The sequence below is a fragment of the Musa acuminata genome, chromosome BXJ1-11 (genome assembly GCF_036884655.1).
Source record: "Musa acuminata AAA Group cultivar baxijiao chromosome BXJ1-11, Cavendish_Baxijiao_AAA, whole genome shotgun sequence".
Lineage (NCBI taxonomy): Eukaryota > Viridiplantae > Streptophyta > Magnoliopsida > Zingiberales > Musaceae > Musa > Musa acuminata.
In genome coordinates, this window is record NC_088337.1 from 343,119 (window position 1) to 366,737 (window position 23,619).

The following is a 23,619-nucleotide window of genomic DNA, read 5'->3' on the forward strand; positions in this document are numbered from 1 at the left end:
CAATGGAACTAAAATACACCTATCAACATTGTAATTCTCACAATATTAACTTCAATCATGTTGATATTTTATGTAATAAAAGAATTATAAAAATTATCTTATGACCTATTTATATGATTTTTTTCAATTCTTTTAATTGGATAGAATTTTGATGAATGTATGCCATGTTACACCTACTGATTGTGTATATTTCCAACCAATATATCCATGCACATCCCTACCTTTACAAAAAGGAATTGTTAGGCAGACTGTTTTATGAGTGTGGTATCGACAAGTACTCAAAATTACACATGATGTGCTGCTTGTAAAATCATCTACTGGGAAATAATCCATTTCCTTTCACCATGTTGAATATGGTCTACTATATAGACGCAAATGTAATATGTCTAGAAATAGTAGGACTGCTATTCCCTGCTAGTTTTAGGGTCCGTCTACCCTCTTTGTGGTGGCTGATTTGTACAGGCTCATGAACTTGGCTATAAATTCTGTCAAGAAACAACAAAATTGATTAGGTCATGCAAAATATCTTCAAATTGGTAAGCACTAGGGCAACAGAACCATGTATACCTTCGATTATTTAATATACTAATAAAATAAAAGAAAACTCGTACCTTCGATCCTCATAAAATAGCGTACGTTCCTTTTCAAGTCACTTGGTTCAGGATGTTCCAATGATGTATGCTTGATGGCATCCAAGAAGCTCATGTTATCCCACTGAATAACAGCAAGAGACTTAAAATCATATTATGCATTCCAAGAAAAGGCAAACACAAGAATCATCTTGGTTCCCAAAGCAAGTAACTATGCTTACATTTTTATATTCCCGATACAAGTCGTCTATCTTGGCTTGGAGTTGATCATCCAAATGCTTCTTGAGTTCAACTATAAGTGTCTGCAACAACAATGAGACCGATAGTATTTAGATGATTGAATTGTCAATTTTGTCAGATAAGAAAATATTGCTGTTGATTACTGAAGCATCCAAACAAACCATGTTGAGGAAAAAGAAAAATCATACAGTAAATATAAAATCTGGCGATACATCATACTCGATAAGATTCTTAAGCTTTCCACGGATTATATACAATCTGTCCAACAAAATGCACCATCAATTTCCTCTGCATACTCCAAGGCCAAAATTCTCAACAACAAGCATCAGTTATCAGAGTTCTAAAACGAAAGAACATGGATGCTCTGACAAACAACAAGTGCTTACTGTTTAGGGCTTTGCTCGTCAACAATACTTTTGGCTATGCTAGCTATATCATCTTCCCATCCAGTTAGGATATCCTGGTTTTCTTTGAGAGAATAACTGTGATTAAGCAGACAGATTAAAATATATAAATGGTTAATTTATAATACCTAGAAAAGCTTGCTTATTTTAGAAGGAAAAACAACTCCAATAAAGACAATTTAATTTGCTAGCGAAATAGAACTAAACTAAATATCAGGTCACTTAGTACTTACAGAGGTGATGTATGCATGAATGTCAATAGTTTTATTCGTTATTTCCTTACAAAAAGAAGGAAAAAAGATTTACTATTCCTATACAATTGCAAGAGAAGCAAAAAGTTCAATTGCTATATGAATAGAAGGTGAACAACTAAACAACTCACCTTCCATAATGAATCCCAAATATTGTATAACTTTTCTATTCAATTTTCTGTCACAAGTCTCAATTAGACCAAAATTGATCCTTAATCTATTTCATTGAAATTTTCATGTTCTATTTTGTCTTCTTCGTGTCGCATTTAGAAATCAGCTACTTAACTGCAATATCGCATAAGGTTCAGTTGCAAATATCTTACAACTCCATCATGCTAAGAGGATTAAGAATTATGAAACAAGTATGATCTTAAACTCGACGAATATAGAATTATACTATAAAGAGGCTACAACAGCTTATATACAATCTGAAAATGCAAACAAACAGCTACTTGTATACTTTGAGTTCCAAGATGCTTCAAAAGAACGTATTGCTTGTCGAAGATTATGCTTTGAGTTCTCAGCAAATCTCTTGGCCATGTGGTGTGGCAAATCTATGGATTCTTGCCTTGCAATAAACTCAAGAACTTCAATAATCTGAAAAGAGGTCATTAATTTCATTGTCTGTAACATTTGTAATTAAACAAAACATTGATCACCTCTTCTAATGAGAAGATAGATGCAACAGGTAACCTCATTGTCTGATGGTGGTCGAAGCTTTACGATCTTGCAAATAGGTTTGATGATCTGAAGCTTTGAGGTATCTGAACAGCAGAAAAAAATCTTATTGCAACCCTTGTACTTTTCCATGAGCCAACAGACATAATGTTGAGCATCTGTTGAAAGCTTGTCAGCCTCATGGAGAACCACCACTGCAGGACTAAAGATATCTTAGAGAATAGGCATGACATGGAAACCAAAAAAATAGCTAATATCACCTATAAGAAAATACTATCACTTTACATTTTAAATAGAGAATGCCGATCCCAATTCAAACCTAATAAGTGATTATACATCAGATATTCAGGATTTAGAGATGATATGTACCTCTGACATTTGTATGATCACAGTTGTCGTATCTATCTGATGGTATATATGATTCATGTATCAAAGATATTATGACATGTTTCTCGTACCCATGCAAATCAGATAGGTTGACCTCAACATGTTGGGAAGATCTCCTCATGATAACTTCAATATTTGTAATGAATTCTCCCTAGAGATGAAATCCACAATTACTTCTCATGCCAAACTCTGCCTCTAAGAGTTCTATAGTCTGTGATTCTTAAAACAGGAATCTCTCCATTATGGTCTTTGAATTTATCATAATTGGTGAATATGCTTTGGTCATGAAAAAAGCAACAGGGTAATGTAAAAAAAAAAAAAAAGGTACCTTCAGCTCAAACTTTTTCAGCTCGGTTTTCATCTGCAAAAAGGAATTGTCCAATTTTATAAAGAAGATAAAAAAATGACATGATTGCTGTTAAGGAAATGATCTTTACCTTTAAATTCTCAGGTCCAAAGGCATCTCTCAATGTTGCTAAAACCATAGTTTTCTTCCCGACCCCTGGAGGGCCTTCAAATATTAAATGGCTGAATTGGGGTGCATTAACCTACAAAATAAAACAAAAAAAAGAAGAAATTTTTATATCTAATTGAAGTTATGTTAAAAGTAAAAAAAAAAAAAGAGTATAAACGTGGCTTGATATGCACCTAGAGCTTAGGAACTTGAGGATCAGTTTAGGTTACACTTTGGTTAGCACAAGTCTATTTCAAAGGCAGGAAAAAGAAATTATTATGCAACAAGAATATAAGATTAATTTCATGGGGATCGATCCATTTGTATTTTTTGTCTCTGTTTATAAACTGAAGATGAAAATGACGGTATAACGTCATTATAACCTACTACAATGACATTGACATCTTTCCCTGGTTTTGATCCCACCTCTGTGTCTCAGGAACAAGGTGGATTCAGATGATGAAGAATTGTTAGATTAGCTGGGCCTTCTCCTGTTATTATAGGTTTGTTATATGATACAACAACAAATAGAACAAATCGTACCATCTGGCGGAGTTCCATAGCCTGGTCTCTGTTACAGATGAACTCGTTTAGAGCACTTGGTCGGTACTTGTTTGCCCAAACATATGCCTTCTCCTCAAAAACCCCAGTGCTCACCGCATCCTTCGAATTGGTGGTGCTGCCCTTCTTCTCTACGGCGGTGATGATTGCATCAGCAGCAGCCGGCGCCGTAACAGCGACGGGTGATAGGTGGACCGGAACCGGTTCGCTCTCCCTCGAGGGCTTGCTCGTCGGAGAGGTAGAGGTAATCTCCCCCCTCGATCCACCCTCCTCACCACGAGTCGAGGACTGGGAAATCTGAGACCCACCAGGATGACCCGCGGGTGGGGACCCGAGCGACGACGTGGCCGTGGCGGCGCCGTCCGGAAGGGTCTTGCTGCGGCCAGGGCTGAAACCGAGGCTCGGGAGGAAGGAACGGAGAAGGCCCTGGCTATGGCGGAGGGGTTCCTCGGCAAGGAAGGAGGAGTGGGCGGCGGAGGAATCGGGTGCCGTAGATCCTGCGTCGTCAGAGGTAGAGACAGCGGGTTCGGAGGAGGAACGGCGGAAGGAGGCGAAGGGGCCCTTCATAGTGGCGATGGCGTTGAAGAGAAGAGTAGAGGAGGAGGAGGCGCCGTTAAACGGCATCGCTGTTGGGTCGGGGGAGGCGGGAGGGGGCTTTTGAAGGCGAGGGGATTTGCTTCTGCCTCGAACAATTACCACATTTTCTACCCGCCATAGACCACCCGCCTCATTTGCCGTTGGTGACCGGGGAAGAAAGGTGGAGTAGTGACGGAGCCCACCGACTTTCCGGAGGTAAATTTGGGTAGGATTACGAAATAGTGTGCGTTTCTATTTTGGCGTGATGCGAGATGATCAAGAGGAGGTGGCGAAGGGCACGATGTTGGCTTGACGCGAGATCCGAGATGAACCAGGTGGATGATCCGCCAGGGCGTCTTGAACTGGTATCCTCTAATTGTCGCGTCCCAGCCGTCTGATTTTGTCGGCCCCGCTGAAGTTCTCCGGAGCCCATATCCAACTGGACACATGAACGGTTGAGATTGGCCTTGGAAGTTTCAAGCATTGAACAGGATCCTACTTCGAAGAGATGGGGAACTGGAGGACCCGTTTCTGGTGAGGATACGACGACGACGACGTTTGCAGCTTCCGCGTCGTATATGTACACACATATTTCTCCCAAGTTAGAAATTATTATATTTATCTTTTTAAAATCGATCTCCTATATTTATTATTATTTGATTATTTAAACAATAGAGATTATTTAAAATCTAATGTCACAAAGAAACTTAATGTTCATTATAAAATATAATATCTTTAAGTTATTCTAATATATTATATATTTTAAATTCAAACTAATAATTGATAATCACAATTAATATTGATTAATGTATACATACGTAGTATATTATATTATATTAAAATATACATTGAAAGTGACCATAGCTCTTTTGTCCTTAAAACGAGATATCTCCATTCTTACCTATTGGGATATTCTTGATTTTTTTTACTTGAAATAATATAATGGGGCTGTCGTTGTCATCATCATAGTTTATTAAAACGTTAAGGTAATCTTGTGATCAATTGATTGATCGAGTTATCAATAATAATAATTTATTTTTTTTCCAGTCCAACCTATGCATTGGTGTTAGTTGAACAAATTCTTATTCAATTTTGTACCTGCAATACCAACTTAAATCAGGATATCAAGACTCATGATTAATTAAGAACTTATGCTCGAAGTCAATTTTATAACCTAACCCAAAATATTAATAATGGAAGGTATTTTTTAATTAATGATCTAGCTTAGTACATTAAAATATATATAATAATAATTCTTGGTACAATATCGATCATTTCGACTCGATGCCCAAACTCATAGCTTAAAGTTCATCCTTTGGTACGTTGATCAATCCTCTGGTCCGACGTCCAATCTCTAACATGATGTTTTTCGATCCAACGTTTGATTCTCCTGGTTCAATGATTTGTCTTTCGATGATTTAAGTCGATGATCGAAGTTTTTTTTGCGTCGCTTATCTCAAATGTTTATTAGTCCATAAACTCATCAATTGATTTCGTCATCAAAATAGGGATTCAACGATTGTTTCTTTTTACTAATGACTAAAGGGAAGGTTTATCTAAATGTATCTTCATCTATGTTAGATTTTTCTCTTCACTTCTCAATGTTCATGATTTAAGATTTATTTTGTGACTCGCTTGTATTCATGACTTAGTAACTTTTGCTTTTGTCGATGACAAGGAGAAATAATGGCTCATCTCTTACCGATGTGTTGAGCAAAAAGAATTATGATATTTTTATAATTTTTCTTTGATACGTTTATAACTTTTATTCGACCTATGTATTATATCTTGATAATAATTGAATATTATTTTATAAAAATTAAAATAATTGAATGTTTAGGCTTCAAATAATAATCTCAATAAAATTAAATTTATTTTAATTTAAATTCAAAATTAGCATTGAAAGGATATATGCTTTGGAGTTCAAGTTCATCGTAACTTTTAAAAAATGACATATAGATAAAAAAAGTCTTGCTAAGACCGGTCATCAATCGATTATCATCATAAAGGAGATTATTGAATCTCAAATTTTGATGATAAAATTAATTAATAAATTATTAAATTAATGTGCTTTTGAGATAAGTAATGTAGAAAATACTTCGATTATACACTTGAACTACGAAAGAGACAAATATCGAACCATAGGATTGGTCAATATACTAAAGAACGAACTTCGCACTAAAAATTCAAACATTATGTCAAAAGGAATAGATATCATATTGAAAGATCAGATATCATGGTGAAGATGATATATCGAATGAGTAAGCAATATACTAGAGATAACATGATGTGTCAGAGGTTTGGTCGAAGTATCGTAAGATAGAAAAATATGTCGAAAGTTTTGATGTTGTGTTAGATAAAATTATTGAGTCAAGATTGAAGTATTCTATAATGAATTGGAGTCATTATCGAGCCATACTAAAGCTCAAGCTGGTAACAGCCTTTGGGCTTAGGCTTGGATCGCAATTAGGTGCATTAGAAGGCTAAACACATAGCTTAATGGTGGCTTGGGCGACAACACAAAAGGTGTTGTTAACCTTATCGACAATAGTATCATTTAGATTTTGATGATACGATTGCCAAAGTCTTATATTGGATTTTAATTGCTTTCGATAGTAGTGTTGGTGTTAGTATAGTACAATTCAAATCATGAAAATGTTAAGAATTTAAATTTTGATTTCATTGTTGAAGCTTTGTGGGTCTATAAATATCCCACTTCCGTTTAGCTAATGAAACATCAATTCTTGAGGTTTCAAAGTATTTTAAGCACTCATTTTAAGCATCAATTTGGTTGGTTGTAATACTAAAGCATAAGAGATGAGAGATCTTCTCTCGTGCGCCTTGAAACAGAGAAAATTGTAAGGAATCATCGACCTTTACTCATTAGAAAACAAAAATCGTTAATGACAGTTGAAAGTTTATAGGAAAATGGAATAAAAAAAGTGAACGTAGATGGAAAAAAATTGAACAACTATAAAATTAATTGATCTCTTTTTACTCATAACTCAATCCATATGATCGAGTATGATTTAGCTTTACAATCCACCCCAAACTAAAAACCGAGTGCAAGAGGAGGTCGTATCGAGGAAAAGGAAGAGCCTTCCCCACCTATTATTCACCTCCTCCCCCTTTTCCCTCCCTCGTCATTAATTTGATTGCCGTTGGATTGTACAGATTCCAAACTCCACACCCATGTCACCTTGTAAGTAGTTCTCCAATTTATTTTTCCCGTTCCCATTCTTGACACACACTCCAGCTGTTTCCACTCTTTCTTTCCCTCTTTCCCCTCTCCGTGTGTGGTCTTCTTGGAGTGAACAGAAGAATTCTGGAGCTTTATGTTGGTGCCTATTGCTGTACTTTTGATTCGACTGCTTTCTGAGCTCACCCTCGAGGACTCGCAGTGACAATGGTTTGGGGGCTGCAAGAAGATCAAATTTGAACATAAATTCTCACAGGAAGAACAGGTCTTTTCCTTGGGTTTTGCTGTGTTGATTTTCTTGTTGGGATTTACAAGGGAAGAGGGGAAGGAAGTACCCATTTTTTCGCCAGTGTGGAGTGACAAGTGAGCTCTCGTTCATGTTCATGAGCCATTCTGGATCTTCGCCCTCATGTTTCTATGGTCAGTAAAAAGTAGAGTGGTCTAATAATGATGTCCTTCTTGTACTCGTCGTCAATTTCCTCTCCAAGCTTTGCTTGCCTTGCCTTGTTCAGGTTTCATTTTTTGTGATGCAAAGACTTGGTTGTTCTCGGTTTGGAACCGATGGAGCATTACGTCTTTCTTTCTGTTTGTTGTCTGCCTCTCGCATAGTCTGAGCTTTGTGAGATATTACGAATCGAATGTAATTGGCATCTGTGGTTCGTTTTACCAAACAAGGCTTGTGTGCTATTTTAGTTTCTGTTAGTCCTCAGAACAAAGGAGATTAGTTTCAGTATTCAGGATAAATTTATATTTCCAAAATAGAAAATCCCAAATACAACGAAAAAAATGGTTTTTTTTATTTAATTAAAAAACAGAAAAATTGTTTATATTATAATATTATTTTTATTTTTCATTATAAACTAAAAGGAATAAGATTTGTATAGACCATATGATGTATGATTTTTTTTTAAGAAGGTAACTCACTTAATTATAAATATCATATATGACATCCATTCGACCAAGTTATCAAAGAATCACCATATCATTTTGCAGATATTTTATTTACGATGGGTTAGATCTTTTATCAAAATCCGGGAGAGTAGAACAAGCTTTATAGTGTCAGCACAAAATAATCTGAATTGAGCATTAAAAATAAATAAAGAGGTTGTGATTCACACGAATGCCAAGAGAAAAATAAAATTCAGCATTGTGCTTTCTTACAAATGTGTTTTACACGATTATGTGTTTTACATACGAATATTCGTGTAAAACACAAACGTATGTACTCAATTAGAATTGGGTTACTGTGTTCTTCAGCGTTATATTCTGCAAATAATTTGAAGAGAAATCTAATCCACGCCATGTTTATGTTTGGGCTGCTTGTGAAGACACTCGAACAGCCTTTATGATACCTAAAATTCATAAAATTGTACAAGATGATACATACATATATATATAACTTCTATTTTTCATGACCATCAGATTTGAGGTCTCTGTTAAAGTATATGTCTATACATAATTACTTTATATAATTTCCTGTTTACAAATCTATTTTATCTTTAAATTTCCTTCTCAAAGAAAAAAAGGATATAAATTATAGTGAGAGAGAGAGACAGAGAATTATTTATTGCCCAACGTACTTTCCCAAATCAACATCTGCAACGTCCAATGCACGAATTATACGATGTTCTGAAGCGAGGATGCCAAGCAGCTGGCGATGCCGTGAGTTACAGCTAGCGAATAGTATTCTTACGTTGATAGCCTGTACGGTGCATGGGAGCGATATCATTCAGGCGTCCGTACCCTTGGAGCCCCAGATCGTACTCCGTATTATTAGATCAATGTTTGTATATAGCGGCTGCTTCCTAATGGTGTGGGATGCATCCATCTGTAAAGCCCATCCTTCAATCATCTGCGTGAGTGTGAGGACAAGGACTCAAGGAGGATGGGAATCCAATTCCAGGGCGCCCACGGTAATTCCTATTCGTGGATCGGATCCCAGTTGCAGTGCCAAAGCTTCGCTCTTCAGCACTCCCAGCAAGAAGCACGCTCGCGAAGCTCAGAAAGAACCAAACCAGATGCCTTCATCATCTCGATTCAGATATGAGCGCCCGTGAGCACTTAATATGCATCTGCGTTAGCTGATGCTATATTCCAGATTTTTTGGCTGCTAGCAATTTACTGCGTCGCGCAGTTCAGCTCATCACGGAGTCACCAGGATTATGAACGTACCGATTCAAGTGGCACACTCAAGCAGTGTGAAGAACTAAAACGCTTTCCCGATTCGATCTCCAGATGAACACAAAGAAGCTGGAGCGCCTAAGAAGGTAGACATCGTTCCCAGTAGGTACAGTATCGATCTATGGACAAGTGTCTAGAATGAACAGGGAAAGAGAAGAGGGTTGGAATAGGGGATGGCCTTCCGGGCAACTTCTCTCTCCTACGTACACCATTCACATGTATCGACTTTGTTGGGGCGTGTGGTCGACGTATGAACTGCCATCTGCATGTAATCAGTCATTGTAGCGCATGCAAACCATTCAATTACTTTGATATGTTCTATCCACGACAAAATGTATTTTTGCATGCGGTTTGTAGTTGTATATCTCTGCGATTTACAACCGCAGCAAGATCCACCGAAGGGAGAGAGGGGAGAGTGGAGAGCAGTTCTCACAGGAATAAAACATGCATGGCGGCAGCAGAAAACAGCGGCCACAAAGACGCATCAGTAAAGTCCAAAACATGGCAACCATCGATGTCTGATTAAGTACGTGAGTCTTCGTTGGCGTGTCTTGGTCCGGGCATCTTCATGTTATGGTGTCAAAGGTTACATACTTATCAACAGCTGCAGCTGCTCTAGGGACTGCTTGCACGCGTTACAGTATGTATTATTACACGTCCTCGTTGCAGGAAGAATGGGTCCATTGTGACTAAGTACGACGGCTTCAATATTTGTCATATAATCCACTGTTTGTTTCTGGTTCACCTAAGATCATTTAGCTCTTACTCACTGGTGATACGGTCGAAGAAGAGACCAAACCAATTTGAAGCATTGGGTTGGAGAGTTGGATGGGAAGTCACCAAGTGCACTCGACGATTGTTTTCAGCTATACCTTGTGACGTCGATGCAATAGATAACCAAACCCTTTAACTGAGTCTGCCAGCAAGATATTGGATGGGCCATTCGTTTCTTTGTTGATGTTTACCTTTTCACGTAAATTTCTTCCTAATGTAGAGTTAGTTGTACATGCATGCATGTTTGACTTGCATATCACGAGACAGCTCCACTTGCAATGCATGGGGAAATATACGAAAGAGATGCTCTCTCTCGTTCGCATCTTAGAAATTACATCAATGATCGCGTCATTTTCGCGTTTGAAGTATCATCATCGTAAAGGATAATTATGACGAATCATAACAAAGTCAATTTGCCGACTGATGAACAAGTTTTAGAAGAGAACTTAATGTTGTCTATATATATTAGGGTTTTTCTTGTCTAAAAGAGTATGATGGTATTATTGGTCAAAAGATCATTAAAATATAAGAAAGAAATATGTCGAATCCGTAATAGTTTCCCAAGTATCGTGAAGAACAGTGACGAGACCTCAATAGTGTCTACGGATCAGATGACTCGTTTTAAAAGTGTTGTTGATGCTCCCAACATGATGACAATCTCTCCCGAATTGTTATATGTTGCACGTTACTCCAGACAAAGCACGAATATGGAGAGAGAGAGAGAGAGAGAGAGAGAGAGAGAGAGATGGCCGTGGTTTCCGAGGTGGTCTTCACATGGATTCCCTGACACGGTTGGAACGTGGCCCAAGGCTGGCTAATTTCCTCCCTCCTCTGCTGCTGATGTCTCTCTGCTACGACATTCAGCTCCTCACAGCACCACCCCATCTGGAAAACTGAGACCTCCATGTCGTATGTATGGTTGTCCTTGCCTTTTGCACCCACCACTGCTCATCGTCCATAGTATATTGTATCCCTCCCCGCCTAGCTATCTTCTCCTCCTCTATTTGATCTTTAAAATTCTTTTCCTGGCTCGGTCCATGAATTACCTGCTTCGTTTCATGATGTACGTGTCTCACATGTGCGGACATCCCACGCTCCTCGGCAACTCCCAGGGGCTACAACCATCTCAGTTCGTAAGGCTCTCTCGTTTTGTGGGAATACTGGAGAAGGAAGTACTAGAGACCTTCTTCCGAGTCGTTTTGATCTACCAAACAACCCTATACATGCTCCTTCTTCGATAGCTGAAGCCAAAGCTTCAACATTGTGCTTCCTAATACATATGTTTAACCTAATACTTGCAGTGGGTTTGTGAGCACCGATATAGACTTGTTTGTCTCACTCTCATCATGTAGCTGTAGGAGCCATACACCTTTATCTTTCTGCTCCAGATCTACAATGTTAATTGCCATTTGTATATGATGACCACTTGATCAAGAGCTGAACTTCCATTCGAGTGGCTGCAGGTCAAGCTTCAACCTGATAAGAGCTAGTTGAGTTTTCCTCTATATTTGACTTTTATCTCAGCTAACTAGTCCTGCTCAGTTCTTGGCCTAGCTAGTCTGAAGTTTCTGAAACTATCCATCAGACTTTTCATGTCGAAATGAAGGAAAAAGAGTTGGAAATGAGGCGAATAAAAAAAGTTCATGGACTCTCTGAAATGACCACAACATATAGGCAAAACTATAGCTTACCGTGAAGTTGTTGACTGAATGCTCGATATATATCAATCAGGATTCTTCTCAAGGAATTCTTTGGGCAGTAGCAGAGCATGTGCACACATGTAATAATTGCTAGCTATAAACTAGAATGCTACTTGGGTTTGGTTAGGAAAGTGTTACTTCTTTGTTGTTTTCTCCCTTCTACTTATTGGGAGACAGCAAAGCCGTGTACGTTATCAAGCTTGCATAGATAATGTCATCATTATATTAGAAGATTAGGGTTAATAATGGATAAAGCTGGCGCCAGCATAGGGGTTTGAGCATATGATCCCCAATTCTACGTGCGGAATCTCACAGCCCTAAAAGGCCAAAACCATCACCATCTAATGGGCGTTATTATACTCGAATGACCACTTAATAGCAATCAGTCTTATCTATTCAGAGTAAACTCGTGTGTTACGTAGTTACATCGGGCCAAGAGAAGCACCCACTGGTGGAGAACAGAACAACTCGAACACCTTGTGATGGTTGCATGTGTATGGCATAAAGATGACCTGTGTGTACTATTTGGCTCCCTCTCTTCTACGCATCCCTTCGGTGGAAATAGTGGACGCTGCGGTGTCTGATGCAGAAGCAAAGGTTGTAACGTGGAGGGCGTCTATGGATCCTCTATGATCATCCCCCGTCCGTCGCCCATGTGTTCCTCTTTCCTGTTATGTTCTTCCTGCCAAAGATTTCTACTGCGGTTAATGCTTAGGCAATTACCAGCCGGTTTTGGTTGGCTATGTGCTTGTTCTCATCCGTCCTCTGTGGGCTCCTTGGGTCAAGACATCGGTTGACAGTGTCTGTGGATTTATGTGTGTGTGTGTGTGTGTGTGAGAGAGAGAGAGAGAGAGAGAGAGAGCGAGGCAGACTGCTGCTCTTTCCCTCACTTTTTGAAGAGAAAGGCTCTCGGTCTTTCCTGACCCCTCACGTGTAACCTTTCCCTTCCCTCCGTTTCAACAACGCTGAGGGATCTGAAACAAAAGTTGGGCCTTGGTGTTAAATAGCTTGTTGTGTTTTGTGACCTTTGAGAACTCTCTTTGAGCTACCCAGCTAGCTCTTGGGAGCCGGAAGTGTTGGTTAAATAGCCTGAATACTTGCGCAAGCGGAGTGGAAGCCTGAGGTGAAAAATTAGGGTAGAAAGCACTAACAAACACACACAAACACCAACGTCAGAAAGGAAGCGAGGAGCACCATGACACTGGAAGCGTTAGCTTCTGCTGAGCTTTCCAGCTTCCTCACCTATGACACCATCACGGCCTCCCCACTCCTTCACCACGCTGAACCCTCCTCGAGCTCAAGCTTCCTCTTCCGCAGTGCCGGCGGCGAAGACGCAGTGGGCTCCCTTGGCATCGGTCCTTCCCGTTCTGGATTGGTGGGTGGCATCCCCGCGGCCAAGGAGGAACCGAGGCCTGAGGCGGCAGCAGTAGGACAGGGAAAGAGGAAGCGGCGAAGGACGAGGACATGCAAGAACAAGGAGGAAGCAGAGAACCAAAGGATGACCCACATTGCCGTCGAGCGCAACCGCCGCCGCCAGATGAACGAGCACCTCGCAGTGCTGCGCTCGCTCATGCCGGAGTCCTACATCCAAAGGGTTTGACTCTCATCCATCTCCTGTTTCTCTTCTCTTCATTGGCGTGCTTGAATTCTTCCTGGTCGTCCTGTAGATGCTCTGGAGTGCGAGTTTGTCTGTCCTCGTGTGGTTAAAGAAAGAAAGAAAGTACAAGGCCAATTTACTCAGATAAAGATGGTTAAATCAACCATGAACTAGATTTCTGTCTGTCTACCTGCATAAGCTTCTTTCTTTGTAGATGATATGCATGGCTTGGGTAAACTGTTTTGGGTCAATATCATCTTCCAAGATTAGTTTGCGAGTGATGGATGGTTGAGGAGACAGTTCGCTTGTTTTCTCTCATAACGAACTCAGGTCCGCTTGGTGTATTAATGTGATATGACTGCTTCCCAATTCCAGAGCTTAGCTTGTTCATCAGTGCTCATTCACACGCAAGGATCAAAAGTCAAGTCAACATTGGTTTTGGTTTTGGTCTTGGTCTTGTAGGGCGACCAAGCCTCCGTTGTTGGAGGAGCTATCGACTTTGTCAAGGAGCTAGAGCAGCTTCTCCAGTCGCTGGAAGCACAAAAGAGAACACTGCAGCAACAGGCGGGGAAACCGGAGAGGAGTTCATACATCGGGGAAGCTGGAAGCAGCAGCAGCAGCAGCAGCGGTAGCAACAGCGACGTGGTCGATTCCCCTCCCTTTGCCCAGTTCTTCTCCTTCCCGCAATACAGTTGGTGCCACACCACCCAGGGCCAGGACCACCCTCCCTCGGAGAACCAGCTGCCGGCGTTGGCCGACATCGAGGTGACACTGATCGAGACTCACGCCAACGTCCGAATCCTATCGCCGAAGAGGCCCGGCCAGCTGTTCAAGATGGTGGCTGGGCTTCACAACCTTAGCCTCACAATCCTTCACCTCAACGTCACTGCCCTCGACTCCATGGTGCTCTACTCTCTCAGCGTCAAGGTGCGTCCCCAGTGCTCTTGGATTAACTATGATCTGATTAGGAAAGTAAGCCTCAAATATTCTCCAGCATTTACTTTCTTCTGTTCATGGGCAAATGTCATTGGCAACCTCCAGCAAGGGATCCTTTTGCTGTACCTGCACCATTTGTTTAACCCCCTTGGGGGCTGAAGTTTCCAATGCTCTCTTCTAAGCCCAAGAACTCCAGCCAGCATTGCTAGAGAACATGTCAAGTTTTTGGGTTTCTGTAAAGAAATAGAATTCATATTAGATACACACAGTCACAAGGGAAAAATGAAAACAAAAAAGAGAGGAAGAGGAAGGGGTACTCCTTAGGCCCTGAGGGATTAATCACCAATTTGATGATGTCCCTCTTTGTCTAGAGATCTTGTGGCCTTTTAACACATGGAATAACTCGAAGACGTAGGCAAAACCCAAACCTAATGATCATTCTCTTGCTCACCATTTTGTTTGCTCTTCTTGTTCTCCGTGTGGTACTCCTCCCTTGCTGTAGCTTCAAAATTTCCCCATCACCATTGGAAAGGGAGAGGAAAAAGCTGCTGGCTTGTGATCTAAAACCCTTTACCTGTGTCCACCTTTCTGAAGGTTCCCTGTGTAATTTGTCAGAACCCTTTCTTCTGCGTTGGAATGGAACTCCGGAGCCCAGCTTGGCCCCTTGGATGTGACATGGTAGTACTCCTCTCAGTGCACGGGAATACTCAAGGAGAATAACATCATTAGACATGAATCATTGCTGCCTCTCCACCTCACCTCTCACTGTTGAGCAAAATTCCAACGTGCTAGATAGATCTTCTTCACTCTTAAAAGTGTAAATAGTTAAGCAGAAGTTGCACTCCCTCATGCCCAATTTATATGTTACTTTGCAGAAGTGGACTTTAGGAGAAGAAAGTCATGTGGTTTGACTTTGGAGAACTGATTAGTGATGTGTGAAAGTTTGGATTGATTTCCTGCTCATGCTTTTTTATGTTGGGTGATTGATTGCAGGTGGAGGAGGGATGCAGTCTGACTGCTGTTGATGACATTGCAGCTGCCATCCACCATTTGCTTTCTCTGATTGAAGCTGAGGTGACTGCCCTAGCTCACTAGGGCAAATCAATAACGGGTCCTGGGCCACTCTTTGAGTTTTCCAAATCCTCTACAAGAGCGGTATTAGCTGTTAACCACTTCTGCATGTAAAGCTATATGATCTGATGCCTTCCTTAACTGTTCTCACTCTCTCTCTCTCTCTCTCTCTCTCTCTCTCTCGTGCATCAGTGGATTTGGCCCATAGGCTTCGAGCAAGCACTCAGACCATATGTAAATCTCACTAAGCCATAAAACCTTCAATCCCATGAGAAGGCATGATGCAAATAGGCACTCCGTTTACATAAATATATATGATGAGAACAAGGGGGTATGGATATATATATGATGTCTATCATTATATAAATATCATATACCTATACCTCCCTCTAGAAAGAAAGACAGGCTAGAGATTCATAAGATAGAGTCATATGTTCACTCCAAGATTCTCTACCATGCATTTTAAGATGTATATATGACATCCCCTTTGATAACCTCATATAAGTTAAAGCACAAAGTCCAATACAAATGCGTCCTCGATCCAAATGTTACTATGTTCTAAGAAGAAAATAAAATATATAAAAGACAAGCTCTCTATGGCTATTTAGGCTCATATGACTCCAATATAGTAATCCGGAGGTTTTCATATCCTCTTGAACTGCTCTAATGGTACGGTGGTACTTGATCCCTTATTAACTCTCTCTAGGTGAAAAAAAATTCACCTTTCATGAATAAAAACTAAGATATTTCTCTACGAGATCAAGGTTTGTCAAACAAATTTTTTTTTTTTGGAATTTGTGTCTTCAAGATTAGATTGTCCATGCTATTGTATCAAATATCTATACTCTTGATTAGTGAGAGAGAGTATGAGCTAGTCGTCCAAGATATTTTCAACTTGCTCCCGAATGATCAAATGTGGAGAGAACTATGAAACTATGGGTACTAACACGGAAGAAAAGGAACGGTCTCACTTTCACTATTACTCCAATGTGAACTCTATAAGTTTATGGTAGAGTGATAAATCCTCTACATCATTAGCTCCATACTAGTCTAAGACAACACAGGGAGTCAAAGGCCTAACTACTACATCAGTCACATCTTAAGTGAAACCAAAGAGCGAGACTCGTCTATATAATGACTGACATTTGTACTAGTACTCACACAAAAAAGCTTTGTCCCTACTTTCATATGCACATTATATAAGTCAATACCAACCAACCACTCCGTCAAATCAAGTTTTATCTCAGTTTGACGTCTCGAAACAACTACTCAAATGATATGTTGAGCTAAAAGAGTTTGATATACAATATATATCAAGAACTATCGTAAAAGCCTAAGCTCTAGCGGACTTTATCTTGAAATTGACTCCCCTACCTAAAGACGACAACTATGCTCCCACAGCATAGATAATATTCATCGACAATTTAGCTACCTATGATAGAGACGATGTTGACATCGTTTTAAAGGGCTCGAACCAATAGATATACGAGCAATCCCTCGTATTCAAATTTAAGATCTCTAATACCGATATCGAATATGAAGATTTTTTCTCAAATCCGACTAGAGATATAAAGCTAGAGATAACGAAATACGAGGGACATACATACAAAGGGATTTTAGCTGGCCAGAAGGCTAATCATGCATGCTTATTTTGTGGTCTACAGGCGAAGGATTCGATGCATGAACTTCACCAATTGTGTGCTATATGATTGAAGTTTGATCAACAAAGCTGACACCTAAGTCACCTTCTTGTGTACGTACGCGGCCTGTGCTGTAACAATCCCCCCCCCCCCCCCCCGCTGTCTGTTGATGTCGCATAAATCCTCTTAAGATCGTCTCGTCACACGATTTGGGCATTTCAGCTGAGGTTACAGTGTCGTCCACCGTTTGCCTACTTTGTTCATGTCTACCAAGTCGTCTTTTGTTTGTGATCTTAGTAGATAAAGGTTTTGCTTGTGAAGTGAATTTTGACTGGGACTTTTGATTCCCAGAAGAAAGCTTTTACAAGTAAATATGGTCTCCCAACTTTGAAGCCTGTTGTAACTATCAGATGTGGCGACAATGTCACAGTAGAAGACTTGGCAAGCCAGGGTTCAAAATTCCTATGATTTTTTTAAGCATATTATAATATAATATTATTATATTATAATATTTTAGAAGGGTTTTCTTATACTTTGTGCTGTATATTATACCATATGTGTCGGATATTTAAAAGAATTTTCTAGCATGTGATTTTTCAAGCACAATATTGGGCAACATAATTTTATTTTTTTAAATAAACATGTACACATACATATATACATATTTATGAAATAAAAAAGATAAATTAAGAAAAGAACATTCTCTCTCTCTCTCTCTCTCTCTCTCTCTCTCTCTCTCTCTCTCTCCACAACATAAATATCGTATCTTAGCAACTTTCTCTGCATACCAAAAAAAAATAAACACAACAGCACATTTTTTGGTTGGTAACCCTCCGTGATCATCTTGTAAAAGCTTCTGCTTTGTTCCAAATTAGAACCCATCTGTTCTACTCCCAGTCAAAGTTCCACCTTCGAGAGGTTCAGCCTTAATGGCGCCAAAATAGAGCAGTCTAGAGTGGTTTGATGATGCTGCCGCGGATGGAGAAATGCTCGCTCTGTCATGTAAACAGAACATCAGAGATATCATCACTCTTTTAATTATAAGAAACAATCAGTAATGATTAAGTCAATGCAGTTAGTAGATTTGGATTAAGCTTAAGGTGGTAATTGTCATGCTTATCTCCCAAGAAAAATGCAGGCATTTCAGTTTGTAATGATCCGATATTAAGCTAGCAAGTAGTATTCTCTTACCATGCTTATGATAATAGTAAATTAAGGTATCAGGTAGGATAGATAGGCTAAAGTTAACCGAGGGTGTATTTATACACCCGCTAACATTTGATTCCTAAGGAGTAAAATGAGATTTTAAATTAACGCATGCCAAAAGTTATTGTTTTATGGAAATAACCTTTTAACTTATAAAGGTAATTCCATATAAATTGGACATTTTTAAACCCTGCACACTGGATAACATACCTTTTCAAGTAATCTCTGGTCAAATGATGCACTTATGTATTGCAAAAAAAAAAAAGGGATGCTACTTTATCTGATAACCTGGATATAGCAACAGTAGGATTGTGAACCCACCAGTGCTTCTTGGTTCTATTCAAAGCCCCATCCCAATCACATGGTGATTGTTTGCTATTTTCAATCTATTGCGTACCAGGATTAAATAATGAGCAAAACACTATAGGAATTGATGCTGATTGTAAGCTGAAGTATAGTGAAGTTAAAGGACAATGTATGCAGAGACTGGATAAGATAAGTCATTGTATTGAATCTCGATTTGACAACATAAAACCGGAAACTTATTTGAAATTACTAGGTCATAAGTGGCCCAAAATGAGGCAAATAACTAGCTAAAAGACAATGCGGTGTACAGTGCTACAATATGTTTTGTGAATGTATGAATACAATTGTCAAGGTACATTTCTATAGAGAGAATATTTATGAGATAAGATCAGATCAAGCATGCCTCAGTTCAAAAAGAAAAAAAGACAAGTAGAAAGTTCATAGCTTATATCATAATGATACAAGGATGAACAGTAACAGACCTTGATGAAAATGGAAGCCAGTGATTAAGCAGAAGCTTTTCTCCAACCAGCTTAATCCTCAATTGAAAGGACCTTCAGACCAAAGGAATGAGTGTAACTCCAAATGAAATCACAGAAATGTTAGATGTGATACAGAAAAAATTAATAGCGTATACCTGCGTAGCAGGTCATATGTCAGCTTAATGGAGACCGAAAAAAAAGTCGCTAGGGAGATCCTCTGCATGTGTTTGTGTTTCACTTGTTAAACATAATGATCAATGGGATTCAAGTGCTTCATCTTTCTTTACAAACCGAGTCCAGTCCCTCGTTTGTTCATTAAGATCTTAAGGATTTTCATGGCCTTTGGAAATCCCTTTCTTCCACCCTTTTCCATCTTACGTTTGAAAAGCTTGTACGAAATTGCATCCGGTTCAAACCCTTCGATCTCCATCTTGACAAGTATTAATAAAACATCCCACAATCTGCCCATTCGAAATGCAGCACCCAAAATAGTGTTATAGTAAGAGATATTTGGCATTACACCAGACTCCAGCATCCAGGGCTCCAAACACACAGCAGCGCTAATACTACCTTTCCTGCAGAGGCCATAGCTTAAGGATCCATATGTTGTGGCATCAGGCAGCAAACCCTCGCGATACATATCAGTCAACAAGCACTTCATGGAGGAATAGTCAGCTTTCCTAATCGACGCATGTATGAGAATATTATACGAAGTGGTATCTGGGAATGTCTTCATGCTCTTAAACTCATGAAACATTCTATATGCATGTGCCAGGAACCCTTTCTTGCAAAGGCTGTGCAGAAGTACATTACAGGTGATTGTACTGGGAAGATGCCCATGTAAGATCATATATTTAACAAGCCTAAAGCTTTCTGATAACCTGCCAGCCTTGGAGAAGTACTGCATCAAACATGTCATGCCAACAATATCAAGATTGAAACCTTCAACATCCATTCTGGTTAGAACCCTTCGGATCATGGATGAGTCTCCCTGTTTGCAAGCTGCAGACAGGATGGTATTGAAAGAAACCAAGTCTGGTCCATTTCCACCCCGAGCAAAACTGTCTAGAAACTCTAATGCCTCATCAGTGTTTTTCCCCTTACATAGTCCCTTCAGAATAATGTTACACGTAAAAGTAGTTGGAGTGAACCCCTTCTCAGTCATACTCTCAGCCATATCTAGCACCTTTTTCACATTGTTGTTGCAGCATAAACTATGAAAGTAGATATTCCAAGTGACAACATCCACAGTTTGATTTTCCACCAAAATTATTTTTTGCAGAAGATCTATTGAATTTTCTACAAGCCCAGCTCTCAATAAACCACCAGCTAGAGCACACCAAGAGAACTGATCAAGTAGGTAACCTTTCTCTTCCATGATTTGAATGAAGTTATGGGCTTCTGTTATTGCATTGTGGCCACAAAGTGCATGGAGTAGCACATTACATGTGACTAAATCAGGAGGGCATCCTTCTTTATCCATCGTCTCAAGAATACCAAATGCCTCCTTTAACTTCCCATCTCTGCAGAGGTTCTTAATAAGTATAGTGTATGTGACAACCGTAGGCATGCATCCTTCACTCCGCATCAGCTTCAGAAAACAATATGCTTCATTCCACAACCCTTGCTTGCTAAATCCAAGAATCACAGCCGTATAGGAGTATATGTTTGGACTGAATCCCTTCTTTCTCAGACAATAAAAGAGTGACAAAGCCATATCGCTCCGATAGGACTTGCTTAAGTAAAAAAGAATTGAATTGCAGGCATAGACATTTGGGACAAAACCCTTTCCCAATAGTATTGAGAAAGCTTGATAAGCTTGACAAATTTTGTTGCTTCTGATGAGGTTAATTATCAAGTTACTCACATCTTGTAACGTTGGCAAATAGTTTAAATTCAACATGAGCCTTAATACTTGCAGAGAAAGTTCGAGGCTACCCGAATCTAATGATTTCTTCATCAGTTTCCTCAATGACATGAAAGACGGAACAAACCTATGGCTCCACATTTCTTCAAGCACATAGAAGGCATCTTCCAAATAGCCTAATGCGCACAATCCATTGAAGAGTATGTTGAACGTCCAAACGTTCGGACACGGTCCAAATCTTTTCATCTCTGCAAAAAGATTCGCCAACGCGTCTACAGAAACATGACCTGATCTGAGATAGCGGTAGAGAAGTCCATTGTAATCAAGAATACTGGGTACGAGGAGCCGCAGAAAGTTGAGAGAATCCGTCAAGTTCCCGGCTTTGGCACATTCTTGCATTCGCCCTCGTACCCACGCTCGAGTGAACTCCCAGCGCTCTCGGTTGGAGATACCTTCACAGCCAAGACGAGGCGCATCCTCGGGAAGAGCCCAGAAGCACGGAAGGGGCGAACGAAATCTTGGATATCGAGGTGAAGGGAGCGTATAAAAAACCGAGTCGAAGCTTTCTTCGGGAAGATCAAGGGCTTCACTGGTGGAAAAACAGGGCAAGCCCGGGATTCCGCGCGGAAGGCGCAATCTTTTGCGGATTGAGGTCGAACTGCGTCCGGAAACGGCCAGAGAGCAGTTATTCATGGAGTTCTTAAAAGGATAAGAAGATGGCAACAGATCCGGACTTGAAAGGACGCAGCAGTTCTCTACATCCGCCTTTGCATCTGACGGTGCTTGAAGGTGTCCGCCGGCAGATACAGGCTCAGTGGTGAGTGCCAAGAGAAGCACCCGAAGGAGAAACCAAACAGAACCGAGCCGCGCAAGACCTTCCGAGATAACCGGGAGTAAGAAGCTGGCTCTAAGGAGAGGTCGCGGCGGACGGTAGACGTCCGAGACTGGATGGTGGCCGCGTAGGCGTGGAGTGGCGTAGAGAGACAGACCAGAGGGTCGTGGCGGAGGCGGCGAAAGCGCGGAGAGGGAGAGGCGCTGGGAGTCCTATTAAGTTGAGCCAATTTGATGAGTTGGACCCTGTCACTTAAGTTGCTGCAACAATTTGATGAAAGAACTCAACATTTTGGGCCCAAGCGGTTGCCTAATCAGCTGCCGTGGACCGCATAACGCTTCGAGCCCCGTCTCACTAGCGATTAGCCAGCCGATTGGGCCCCATTAGGGCGGCTGCTGGTCCGTCCAACCACGCACCGACACGTTCGACGTGATTTCCTTTGTTTTTTTACTTTTGAAAAAGTATACGTGTACGGTCGACGAGTAAGTTGGCACAATTGATTCAGCGTAAGTTCATCGATTGATGTGCCGTGCTTCTTCCCGACTGACTTGGGAGACTAAGATCACATCACATGGGTGGCTCGATCAGAAGCGATCTTGTGGAAGGGATCTGATTCAAGATGACTGAGTAGACGGTTTCAAGATGACTAAGTAGACAGTATCGGATCTTCCTAGTTGTATGGTTCTCTATCTATCTGAGCTATGTCGTACAAAGGTCGGTGAGAGATAATCTATCTCCTAGTTGCGCGACAAGGTCATCTCTTGTTCATCGACGAACTTGATGTCTCTCGAGTTCTCACCGGCATCGGCATAGCATGTAGTTGTTCAATTTGTACTAACTAGATCATTTGATTTTATAGATTATTGATAAATCAACGATGAAATTCAGATGAATTTAGAAGAAATTCTATCAAAATTTTGTTAAGAATTATTATTTACATTTAGAGTTATAAGTAACTTAAGATGAAATATTCTTAAGTAAGATATCTAATGACTCTATACTTCAAATTTAATAGGTTTTCAGCACATCTAATCATTGAGGACTTTGGCCCATTGCGGACACCTTTATTTTGAGTTGAATCTGATATGTATAAATCTAATTTACTATAAAATAATGGTCTGATATGTATAAATCTAATTTATTATAAAATAATGGTCTTATGTGTTATGTGCATTAGCAATATATGTTTGAAAACATATCTTGAATGATAAAGATCATCTTATTATTAATGTACACATTACATAAGCATAAAAAGATATAGAATATGATAAAAAAAATATTATATATATATATTTTATGATAAACGATGTGAAAAATATATAAATTAAAATTAAAATTCTATATCTTGACAATACAATATGAGAAATGTACGGAAATATTACGATGTGATGTACAATATGAGAGTGCATATATGACAATACATATATCAGAAATTTTATCTCTTTATTTTGTATATTTTATGTTATAATGTCGTACTAAAAAATGTTATATGTATTTATCATTAAATATTTTATACATATAATTTTAAAATGTTACTAACTGATTTGAGGCTTATACTTACTAATTTATCACTCAAAGTATACCCTATTTTGTAAGCAATGACACTAATACCCCACCCAAGTGATGAATAAGAAAATGAATAAATGAAAACCTATGTCAATAGAAATAAAAACGATGACATATGAAA

The 23,619-nt window shown here is 39.7% G+C and overlaps 3 protein-coding genes across 4 annotated transcripts; 1 reads left to right on the forward strand and 2 right to left on the reverse strand.

The window, feature by feature from the left end:
* Window positions 1-256: 256 nt before the first annotated feature.
* LOC135596514 (replication factor C subunit 3-like) lies at window positions 257-4,173 on the reverse strand. 2 transcript variants are annotated; one of them, XM_065088561.1, is made up of 11 exons: window positions 3,548-4,173; window positions 2,988-3,098; window positions 2,879-2,911; window positions 2,533-2,701; window positions 2,179-2,357; window positions 1,946-2,082; window positions 1,217-1,312; window positions 1,019-1,088; window positions 812-892; window positions 612-714; window positions 257-485 (listed from the first exon to the last, which is right to left on the reverse strand). In XM_065088561.1, exons 1-11 carry the CDS (start codon window positions 4,130-4,132, stop codon window positions 421-423), a joined length of 1,629 nt encoding a protein of 542 aa, XP_064944633.1. In that variant the 5' UTR covers window positions 4,133-4,173; the 3' UTR covers window positions 257-420. The 2 variants fall into 2 exon arrangements, 1 of the variants encoding a protein (XP_064944633.1); XR_010480952.1 differs by lacking the exon at window positions 257-485 and having other exon boundaries at window positions 649-714; window positions 1,050-1,088.
* Window positions 4,174-12,672: 8,499 nt separating this feature from the next.
* On the forward strand, window positions 12,673-15,886 carry LOC103970044 (transcription factor bHLH96-like). The gene is made up of 3 exons (XM_065088799.1): window positions 12,673-13,589; window positions 14,055-14,519; window positions 15,522-15,886. The coding sequence occupies exons 1-3, from the start codon at window positions 13,191-13,193 to the stop codon at window positions 15,621-15,623; spliced, it is 966 nt and encodes a 321-aa protein (XP_064944871.1). The 5' UTR covers window positions 12,673-13,190; the 3' UTR covers window positions 15,624-15,886.
* Window positions 15,887-17,847: 1,961 nt separating this feature from the next.
* LOC135596709 (pentatricopeptide repeat-containing protein At1g09900-like) lies at window positions 17,848-22,263 on the reverse strand. The gene is made up of 3 exons (XM_065088792.1): window positions 19,389-22,263; window positions 19,234-19,305; window positions 17,848-18,234 (listed from the first exon to the last, which is right to left on the reverse strand). Exon 1 carries the CDS (start codon window positions 21,791-21,793, stop codon window positions 19,517-19,519), a length of 2,277 nt encoding a protein of 758 aa, XP_064944864.1. The 5' UTR covers window positions 21,794-22,263; the 3' UTR covers window positions 17,848-18,234; window positions 19,234-19,305; window positions 19,389-19,516.
* Between the last annotated feature and the right edge of the window lie 1,356 nt (window positions 22,264-23,619).

Coding starts and splice junctions, on each gene's coding strand:
- LOC135596514 (XM_065088561.1), bottom strand. CDS start 4,132: ATGAAGGGCCCCTTCGCCTCCTTCCGCCGTTCCTCCTCCGAACCCGCT. Junction 2,358..2,532: donor TGATCATACAAATGTCAGAG/GTACATATCATC, acceptor TTAGTCCTGCAG/TGGTGGTTCTCCATGAGGCT. Junction 1,313..1,945: donor GAAGCATCTTGGAACTCAAA/GTATACAAGTAG, acceptor GCTTAATCACAG/TTATTCTCTCAAAGAAAACC.
- LOC103970044 (XM_065088799.1), top strand. CDS start 13,191: ATGACACTGGAAGCGTTAGCTTCTGCTGAGCTTTCCAGCTTCCTCACC. Junction 13,590..14,054: donor CGGAGTCCTACATCCAAAGG/GTTTGACTCTCA, acceptor TTGGTCTTGTAG/GGCGACCAAGCCTCCGTTGT. Junction 14,520..15,521: donor TCTACTCTCTCAGCGTCAAG/GTGCGTCCCCAG, acceptor GATTGATTGCAG/GTGGAGGAGGGATGCAGTCT.
- LOC135596709 (XM_065088792.1), bottom strand. CDS start 21,793: ATGAATAACTGCTCTCTGGCCGTTTCCGGACGCAGTTCGACCTCAATC.